This window comes from Xenopus tropicalis, chromosome 2 (assembly GCF_000004195.4).
Source record: "Xenopus tropicalis strain Nigerian chromosome 2, UCB_Xtro_10.0, whole genome shotgun sequence".
Taxonomy (NCBI): Eukaryota; Metazoa; Chordata; class Amphibia; order Anura; family Pipidae; genus Xenopus; species Xenopus tropicalis.
This window is the reverse complement of record NC_030678.2, coordinates 179,450,474-179,460,713: the sequence shown is the minus strand read 5'-3', so window position 1 is coordinate 179,460,713 and position 10,240 is coordinate 179,450,474. Positions and strand designations below refer to the sequence as shown.

The following is a 10,240-nucleotide window of genomic DNA, read 5'->3' as shown; positions in this document are numbered from 1 at the left end:
TCACCCTCCCGCCCCAGTATAAATATCCCCCAGTATAAATGTAGAGGGTCACAGCTGGGAAATCCCCCCCCCCCCGGCCTTCCTGCCCCAGAGCACTTATCCTTTGGGCTTCCCCGGGGTCCGGATTGGCAATAGGGACCAGGGCCAATAAGATCCAACATATAAAAATGGCACCAGGACATGGCAGTGCCGCACACATTGCAATAACGATACAGTAACGGCTCGTTAGTGAATATGTTTAATTGGCATAATGACATGAATAATAAGCATTATAGAGCTCAGCCGGGGATACATTACACTGACTAAAACCTGCATGTTGGAGTAAGTCTCCGGGTGTAGGCCGAGTTACCCCACAGTGGTGTCTCCTGTAGGTAAGTGAGCAGCCGGCTACATTCCCAGGGGCAATAAGGGTGAGACGGCTCATAATAACCCCAATACCCTGCACTTGCACCACCAGCTCCCCTGCTATTTGCCCCACAGGCACAACTGCTATGGGGCACTTTATTGGCTGGTAGCTCTGGCAAAGACCAGTAGGGCAGCTCCCAGTCATGGCAACTATTTACTGTGGTTCTGACACATCACTGCAGGCCCGAGGGACTGGGCTTTGTCCAAATTTCACTCTGCAGAACCCATGGGTCCCTTCTAGTCATCAGTTTTATTGAATAACACACCACATATATTAGTTCTTTTGATCTTTCATGGGGGGATCAGGCTCACAGTTGGGGTTCCCATTCATCCCACAGGGGTTCAGCTGGGTTGCCCCTCCCTTTGCTGCTATAACTGCCCCTACTCTTCTGGGAAAGTTCCCATTAGGTTTTGGATAATTGTTGCTGGGAGTTGCCTCCAGGGGCTCAGACCATGGTAACTGCCCCAGATCATTATTTTTCCTGCACCAAACTTTACCGCTGGCATCATACATTGAGGCATGTTCTCCTGGGATCTCCCAAACCCAAACTTTCCCAATAGACTGGCAGATGGGGAAACCAATGGCGGTACCATTTGCCCCACTCCAGGCGACACTTGGCATTGCAAATTGGGCATGTTGGGTTTGTGGGTGGCCCCTTGCCCATCAAGAGCCCAGGTTCCCAAAACATAGACACCCCTTCCGGAGACAGTTTGGAACCCATCAGTGAGCGCTCCAACTTGAGGACACGTTAGAAGCCGTCTCTGGGTGCGTTTGGCCATACGGCGCATATAGACATGGAATACTCTGAGCTCCCAGTGCCCCCCAAATCCCTCGGGAGCTGGAATCTCCTTCCACCCATGAACTGGCATCACTTATCTGGGATCCATCAGTTTGAGATCCTGTTTTATCCTTGTGGTGCCATTATTACAGGTAATACAAATATACTGGGGTGCCCCCCCATGGGGCAGGCACTGGGTCCCCCTTATTTAGAGACTACCCTGCAGTTCCAGGCTTGCAGGTTGTTGAGCAAATATTAATTCCAGCAGAAGACATACACGTCTATATTCACTGGGGGCCCTTGCGGGAAAGGGGCCCCTCTCCAGCCTATCAGAATAGGGGAATCCAAGGCTGAGGGCCCCACAGGAGCATCAGCCAACAAATCGGAATTATCTGCAGAATTCCCGTCCCGGGGTGCGAGGCTGGAAGAAACACAATATAGTCAGACTCTATCAGCAAATAAAGTGTAAAGTGCAAAACATTGGCTCATTGTGCCCCTTCCTTGCTTTGTTAATTACCCCAGTAGATGTCATATCAAATGCCCCGGTAGAGACAGACCATGGGGGGGGGCATAATCATGTGATAAAGGCTCAGACTCTGACAGATTAATGGGAAATTCTAGGCAAATGGAAGTTAAAATGTGACTGTGATCTGTCTGTCCTGGGGCAGTGGGACAATATCCTTATGAGCACCAACTGCCCCACGTATGTAGTGCTGGGACCCCCATAGTACAGAATATCTCCGCCCATTTAGAATCTGGATGTTGCTCCCATAGAACCTGCTCATTGGGGGGTTCAGTACCAATGTTTCCCACTCTGAGACACTGGGAAGTTGCCAGGTTGGAGCTGGGTGAGACCATTACAATACTGTAGTGGAACAAGATGTCTCCTGGGCAGTCATTGGCCAATCTGTGGGCCAACTACCCCCTGGGGGAAACAAGAAGCTGCGGTTCAGCTAGAAGGTCAAATAGGGTCAATTTAGGATGAACATGTATTTACTAATGTTCCAATGTTTGGGGCTTAACCAAAAAAGTTGACTAATTATAGAGCAAAGTGAGAAGACAGCAAGTTAATTCATTATTGGGATAAAACACTTTAAGTTGGGAAAAGTCAAAATTTGTAACTTTCCAACAACTTTCCACCAATCCCAACCCTCCAGGAAGGCGGAGACACTGTTCCATTGGGCAAACTGCTGCCATTACCTGAATTGAATGGGCACCACGAGGCTTTGCATCTTCTCTCTGCAAAACACAAGGGCAGATATTAGGCACTTTATATGGGGCAGGACTGGGTCACTGGCCTCCCCAATACCCCTGCTCAATGTGTGTGGGGGGCACTTATTGGCAAACCCAAATGGGGCTTTGCTAGTAGCCGGGGGGGGGAGGATCCTTCAATTAGGAACGGGGATGTTCATTAGGAATCCAGTACAAGTTGCAAATATGGAGAAAAGATCTACTTGTTGCACCTTCTCTGTCCGATGCAGTGACCACAAAAGAATTTGCCCCACCTGTGTTCTTAACATTAATATAACCCCCTGCATACAAATGCCCCCAGCCATGCCCAAGCCAGATCCTAAAAATACAGGACGTAAGGCCAATAAAGTCATGTGTTTTTGGGTATTTGCCAGGTAACGACACTAAGCCCACCATCTCACTCACCATGGCAACCAGCATTGGTACCCATGGGATTCAGTAGGAAGATGAGAACAAGGGGTTCATATTAAAGTGAAGATACAGACTGAGGGGTGCAACGTTGCCTCATTGACCTCATTGAATGAAGTTGAACCTCACCTTTCACAAACTCACAGTTGTACACGCTGGACTTTTCCACAGACTGAAGGGTGATGATGTTTTTTCTGCTCATTGTACTGAAATCCGTCACTTTGAACTTCTCGAAGGGTGGGATAAGCACTTCCTCCTCGCTGGGGAAGAACGAGAAGTTCCTAATGTTGACCCCATAGCAGGTATGGATGCTAAAGAAGGTGTCCTCTCCAAAGGACAAGGCGCTCTGGTCATCCTTCGATGAAGAAGTGAATTGGCCAAAACGCACCGGCTTCCTGGGCTCTGGTTTGAACCGAACCCCCTTTATTCCTCTAAAGACTTTGTGACAAGTTGGAGATTCCACGGCATCCAACATCTGAAGTGCCCTGGTCAGGTAGTAGTGTAGGACCTTGAAATTGAAGCTTCTCAGATAGTAGTCTCTGGACTGCCCGGCCTGGCGCACTGCGTCATTGAAGATTTTGTGGAGGGGCCCATTGCTGGTGTAGCTAAATATCGCTATGGCGTACTGGTCCTTAAACCCAGGGGGAACCACCATCTTTCCCTTTCTCTCTTCCCATCTGAATGTAGCAGAATACCAGGCTTCAGCAAAGTCCTTGTTTAGAGAATATTCATATTGGAAGAGTTTGGGGATCTCGGCCTCCATGGCCTCAATGCACCCCCTGTACTGATCATCATAGGAAGAGGGGGCCATATCCAACACGGACTCCTTTGATAGGAACACGTCTCTCCTAGACATTCGGGTCCTCTCCCCCTGTACAGAGATACAATATAATCACCGGCTGTTTCCCTTGCACCCGGGTCAGACTGTGTGCCCCGCTCTCTCCCCTCATTCCCTCCCTACATTCCCTACTGTGTGCCCCGCTCTCTCCCCTCATTCCCTCCCTACATTCCATACTGTGTGACCCGCTCTCTCCCCTCATTCCCTCCCTACATTCCCTACTGTGTGCCCCGCTCTCTCTCCCCTCATTCCCTCCCTACATTCCCTACTGTGTGCCCCACTCTCTCCCCTCATTCCCTCTCTACATTCCCTACTGTGTGCCCCACTCTCTCCCCTCATTCCCTCCCTACATTCCCTACTGTGTACCCCGCTCTCTCTCCCCTCATTCCCTCCCTACATTCCCTACTGTGTGCCCCCGCTCTCTCCCCTCATTCCCTCCCTACTTCCCTACTGTGTGCCCCACTCTCTCCCCTCATTCCCTCCCTACATTCCATACTTCTGTGCCCCGCTCTCTCCCCTCATTCCCTCCCTACATTCCTACTGTGTGCCCCACTCTCTCCCCTCATTCCCTCTCTACATTCCCTACTGTGTGCCCGGCTCTCTGCCCTCATTCCCTCCTACATTCCATACTGTGTGCCCCGCTCTCTCCCCTCATTCCCTCCCTACATTCCATACTGTGTGCCCCACTCTCTCCCCTCATTCCTTCCCTACATTCCATACTGTGTGCCCCGCTCTCTCCCCTCATTCCCTCCCTACATTCCATACTGTGTGCCCCGCTCTCTCCCCTCATTCCCTCCCTACATTCCCTACTGTGTGCCCGCCTCTCTCCCCTCATTCCCTCCCTAACATTCCATACTGTGTGCCCCGCTCTCTCCCCTCATTCCCTCCGTACATTCCCTACTGTGTGCCCCGCTCTCTCCCTCATTCCCTCCGTACATTCCCTACTGTGTGCCCCGCTTCTCCCCTCATTCCCTCCCTACATTCCATACTGTGTGCCCCGCTCTCTCCCCTCATTCCCTCCGTACATTCCCTACTGTGGTGCCCCGCTCTCTCCCCTCATTCCCTCCCTACATTCCATACTGTGTGCCCCACTGTCTCCCCTCATTCCCTCCCTACATTCCTACTGTGTGCCCCGCTCTCATCCCCTCATTCCCTCCCTACATTCCAAACTTGTGTGCCCCACTGTCTCCCCTCATTCCCTCCCTACATTCCATATTGTGTGCCCCGCTCTCTCCCCTCATTCCCTCCCTACTTTCCCTACTGTGTGCCCCGCTCTCCCTCATTCCCTCCCTACATTCCATACTGTGTGCCCCGCTCTCTCCCCTCATTCCCTCTCTACATTCCCTTCTGTGTGCCCCACTCTCTCCCCTCATTCCCTCCCTACATTCCACACTGTGTGCCCCACTCTCTCCCCTCATTCCTCCCTATATTCCATACTGTGTGCCCCGCTCTCTCCCCTCATTCCCTCTCTACATTCCATACTGTGTGCCCCACTCTCTCCCCTCATTCCCTCTCTACATTCCCTTCTGTGTGCCCCACTCTCTCCCCTCCATTCCCTCCCTACATTCCACACTGTGTGCCCCGCTCTCTCCCCTCATTCCCTCCCTACATTCCATACTGTGTGCCCCCACTCTCTCCCCTCATTCCCTCCCTACATTCCATACTGTGTGCCCCGCTCTCTCCCCTCATTCCCTCTCTACATTCCCTACTGTGTGCCCCCGCTCTCTCCCTCATTCCCTCCCTACATTCCATACTGTGTGCCCCGCTCTCTCCCCTCATTCCCTCTCTACATTCCTACTGTGTGCCCCCGCTCTCTCCCCTCATTCCTCCCTACATTCCATACTGTGTGCCCCACTCTCTCGCCTTCATTCCCTCCCTACATTCCCTACTGTGTGCCCCGCTCTCCTCCCCTCATTCCCTCCCTACATTCCACACTGTGTGCCCCCACTCTCTCCCCTCATTCCCTCCCTACATTCCACAACTGTGTGCCCCACTCTCTCCCCTCATTCCCTCCCTACATTCCCTACTGTGTGCCCCCACTCTCTCCCTCATTCCCTCCCTATATTCCATACTATGTGCCCCGCTCTCTCCCCTCATTCCCCCCTACCATTCCATACTGTGTGCCCCGCTCTCTCCCGCTCATTCCCTCCTACATTCCATACTGTGTGCCCCGCTCTCTCCCTCATTCCCTCCCTACATTCCATACTGTGTGCCCCGCTCTCTCCCTCATTCCCTCCCTACATTCCCATACTGTGTGCCCCACTCTCTCCCCTCATTCCCTCCCTATATTCCATACTGTGTGCCCCGCTCTCTCACCTCATTCCCTCCCTACATTCCATACTGTGTGCCCCGCTCTCTCCCTCATTCCCTCCCTACATTCCATACTGTGTGCCCGCTCTCTCCCTCATTCCCTCCCTACATTCCATACTGTGTGCCCCGCTCTCTCCCTCATTCCCTCCCTACATTCCATACTATGTGCCCCGCTCTCTCCCCTCATTCCCTCCCTACATTCCATACTGTGTGCCCCACTCTCTCCCCCTCATTCCCTCCCTACATTCCATACTGTGTGCCCCACTCTCTCCCTCATTCCCTCCCTTTATTCCATACTATGTGCCCCGCTCTCTCCCCTCATTCCCTCCCTACATTCCATACTATGTGCCTTCTCTCTCCCCTCATTCCCTCCCTACATTCCATACTATGTGCCCCGCTCTCTCCCCTCATTTCCTCCCTACATTCCATACTGTGTGCCCTGCTCTCTCCCTCATTCCCTCTCTACATTCCATACTGTGTGCCCTGCTCTCTCCCCTCATTCCCTCCCTACATTCTCTACTGTGTGCCCCGCTCTCTCCCCTCATTCCCTCCCTACATTCCCTACTGTGTGCCCCGCTCTCTCCCTCATTCCTCCCTACATTCCCTACTGTGTGCCCCGCTCTCTCCCCTCATTCCCTCCCTACATTCCATACTGTGTGCCCCGCTCTCTCCCCTCATTCCCTCCCTACATTCCATACTGTGTGCCCCGCTCTCTCCCCTCATTCCCTCCCTACATTCCCTACTGTGTGCCCCGCTCTCTCCCCTCATTCCCTCCCTACATTCCATACTGTGTGCCCCGCTCTCTCCCCTCATTCCCTCCCTACATTCCATACTGTGTGCCCCGCTCTCTCCCCTCATTCCCTCCCTACATTCCATACTGTGTGCCCCGCTCTCTCCCCTCATTCCCTCCTACATTCCCTACTGTGTGCCCCGCTCTCTCCCCTCATTCCCTCCCTACATTCCATACTGTGTGCCCCGCTCTCTCCCCTCATTCCCTCCCTACATTCCCTACTGTGTGCCCCACTCTCTCCCCTCATTCCCTCCCTACATTCCATACTGTGTGCCCCGCTCTCTCCCCCTCATTCCCTCCCTACATTCCCTACTGTGTGCCCCGCTCTCTCCCCTCATTCCCTCCCTACATTCCCTACTGTGTGCCCCGCTCTCTCCCCTCATTCCCTCCCTACATTCCCTACTGTGTGCCCCACTCTCTCCCCTCATTCCCTCCCTACATTCCCTACTGTGTGCCCCACTCTCTCCCCTCATTCCCTCCCTACATTCCATACTGTGTGCCCCACTCTCTCCCCTCATTCCCTCCCTACATTCCCTACTGTGTGCCCCGCTCTCTCCCCTCATTCCCTCCCTACATTCCCTACTGTGTGCCCCGCTATCTCCCCTCATTCCCTCCCTACATTCCATACTGTGTGCCCCGCTCTCTCCCCTCATTCCCTCCCTACATTCCATACTGTGTGCCCCGCTCTCTCCCCTCATTCCCTCCCTACATTCCATACTGTGTGCCCCGCTCTCTCCCCTCATTCCCTCCCTACATTCCATACTGTACCTCACTGGGGGGGATGAATGACAGGGTTGATACCAGAGCGAGTGCCCAGCTGATGTTGGTACCAGGGTGCCCGGGCCCCATCCTCACGATTCTATAATCACAAGGCAGTCACCAGTCAGATTTCCAGTTGTTTGGTTTACAGGTACCGGGTCCAAACCCAACACAAACGCACCAGAATGATACAAAGCAAACCCTAGAGAATCAGAAGACCTTCCTTCTAGTTCATACTGTGCCCCAATGCCCTGTGCCCTAATGCCCGGCCCATAGGTACTGCCCAAGCCTTTCCCATAGTCCCACTGTACAATAATGATCTTATTTCTCACACAGACATCACTACCCAGTGATATTCCCTCAGGTAAATGTTGGACAAGCTAAAGTCTCACTTGTGACATCATTCATATAAATATGGGATTCAGAGATTCCGTTGTGACATCACTCATGTAGTTTATGGATTTTACATTCTGCTAAACTTCATAATAAAAATGACACAATCCTCTCACTTGACTACAACTCCCAGCATTCCCTGGCAGATGGAGGCTCTCAGTGGATGACGATAGATGTTCAACTACAGTTACTCAGGATAATGTACCTCAGTCCATAGAGACTCCTGTAGTAAATATACTACTCACTATCCCCCCTCCTACCCAGTGTAACAACATTTTATTCCCAGGATGAACTCACAGTCCCAGGGAACTGAATTACCCCAATGCACATTGTTGCCTGTCGTACAGTAGGTGACGGGGGGGCCACAGATATACACAGGGTGCACATTGTATATTTATAGGGGGGCATTATGGTTCCCAGCCCTGGGGTACACACACCCCGCACATACAGTAGGAGACGGGGGGGGCCACAGAGATACACAGGGTGCACATTGTATATTTATAGGGGGGCATTATGGTTCCCAGCCCTGGGGTACACACACCCTGCACAGACAGTAGGAGACGGGGGGGCCACAGATATACACAGGGTGCACATTGTATATTTATAGGGGGGCATTATGGTTCCCAGCCCTGGGGTACACACACCCCGCACATACAGTAGGAGACGGGGGGGGCCACAGAGATACACTGGGTGCACATTGTATATTTATAGGGGGGCATTATGGTTCCCAGCCCTGGGGTACACACACCCCGCACATACAGTAGGAGACGGGGGGGGCCACAGATATACACAGGGTGCACATTGTATATTTATAGGGGGGCATTATGGTTCCCAGCCCTGGGGTACACACACCCCGCACATACAGTAGGAGACGGGGGGGGCCACAGATATACACAGGGTGCACATTGTATATTTATAGGGGGGCATTATGGTTCCCAGCCCTGGGGTACACACACCCCGCACATACAGTAGGAGACGGGGGGGCCACAGATATACACAGGGTGCACATTGTATATTTATAGGGGGGCATTATGGTTCCCAGCCCTGGGGTACACACACCCCGCACATACAGTAGGAGACGGGGGGGCCACAGATATACACAGGGTGCACATTGTATATTTATAGGGGGGCATTATGGTTCCCAGCCCTGGGGTACACACACCCCGCACATACAGTAGGAGACGGGGGGGCCACAGATATACACAGGGTGCACATTGTATATTTATAGGGGGGCATTATGGTTCCCAGCCCTGGGGTACACACACAAGTTGAACACTAGTTTAGGGGTTTAGGTTGGGCCCTTGGGGGGGTTCCCCAATCCCGGGCCTCTCCCTATAACCCGCAGGGTGTGGAGAATATACAGTAAATAACTCACCCGTTACCTCTCCTCCTGCCTCTGTGTAACCCTCCTCTTCCTCCCGTGCCAGAGACACACTGGGGGCTGCTGGGCTGGGGGGATATTTTAGAAGGGTTGAGGCTTGTTCTTTTTATAGACGGACACATGATCATATTATGGGATATAGTGACAAGGACAAACAAGTTCCTACTCGGCTACTAAAGCTGCTGGGGGGCATTTCTCAAACTTGGGGGCCCACTCCCCTCTTACTCCAGTTCTGTTAATCCCCACAAATCATTACACAGAAATAATGAGGAGCCAAAGGTGCCCCCCCCCTCTGCCTGTAAATAACAGCACATGGATCTCACGTACCCCAAGCTCCGCAGGGCACCGAGCCATTGGCACCGATCTGTGCGAGGGCAGGAGATGCCCCTTTATATACCAGGGGCTCGGACTTTCCTAATTTTGTTATTACAAGAATAACGGAAAGGCTGTCTCCCATAGACTCCATTATAAGCAAATAATTAAAATTTTTAAAAATGATTCCCTTTTCTCTGTAATAGTAAAACAGTACCTGTACTTGATCCCAACTAAGATATAATTACCCCTTATTGGGGCAGAACAGCCCTATTGGGTTTATTTAATGGTTAAATGATTCCCTTTTCTCTGTAATAATAAAACAGTACCTGTACTTGATCCCAACTAAGATATAATTACCCCTTATTGGGGCAGAACAGCCCTATTGGGTTTATTTAATGGTTAAATGATTCCCTTTTCTCTGTAATAGTAAAACAGTACCTGTACTTGATCCCAACTAAGATATAATTACCCCTTATTGGGGGCAGAACAGTCCTATTGGGTTTAATTACATTTTAAATAATTTTTTTAGCAGACTTAAGGTAGGAGATCCTAATTACAGAAAGACCCCTTATCCAGAAAACCCCAGAACGGTTCATGACTTCTGACCCACA

The 10,240-nt window shown here is 51.8% G+C and overlaps 1 protein-coding gene across 2 annotated transcripts; it reads right to left on the bottom strand.

Annotated features, from left to right (window-relative positions):
* Positions 1–221: 221 nt before the first annotated feature.
* On the bottom strand, positions 222–9,346 carry art1 (ADP-ribosyltransferase 1). Of its 2 annotated transcripts, none has more exons than XM_031896143.1 (5): positions 9,316–9,346; positions 7,550–7,640; positions 2,973–3,714; positions 2,385–2,423; positions 222–1,605 (listed from the first exon to the last, which is right to left on the bottom strand). In XM_031896143.1, exons 2-5 carry the CDS (start codon positions 7,628–7,630, stop codon positions 1,514–1,516), a joined length of 954 nt encoding a protein of 317 aa, XP_031752003.1. In that variant the 5' UTR covers positions 7,631–7,640; positions 9,316–9,346; the 3' UTR covers positions 222–1,513.
* Positions 9,347–10,240: the final 894 nt, after the last annotated feature.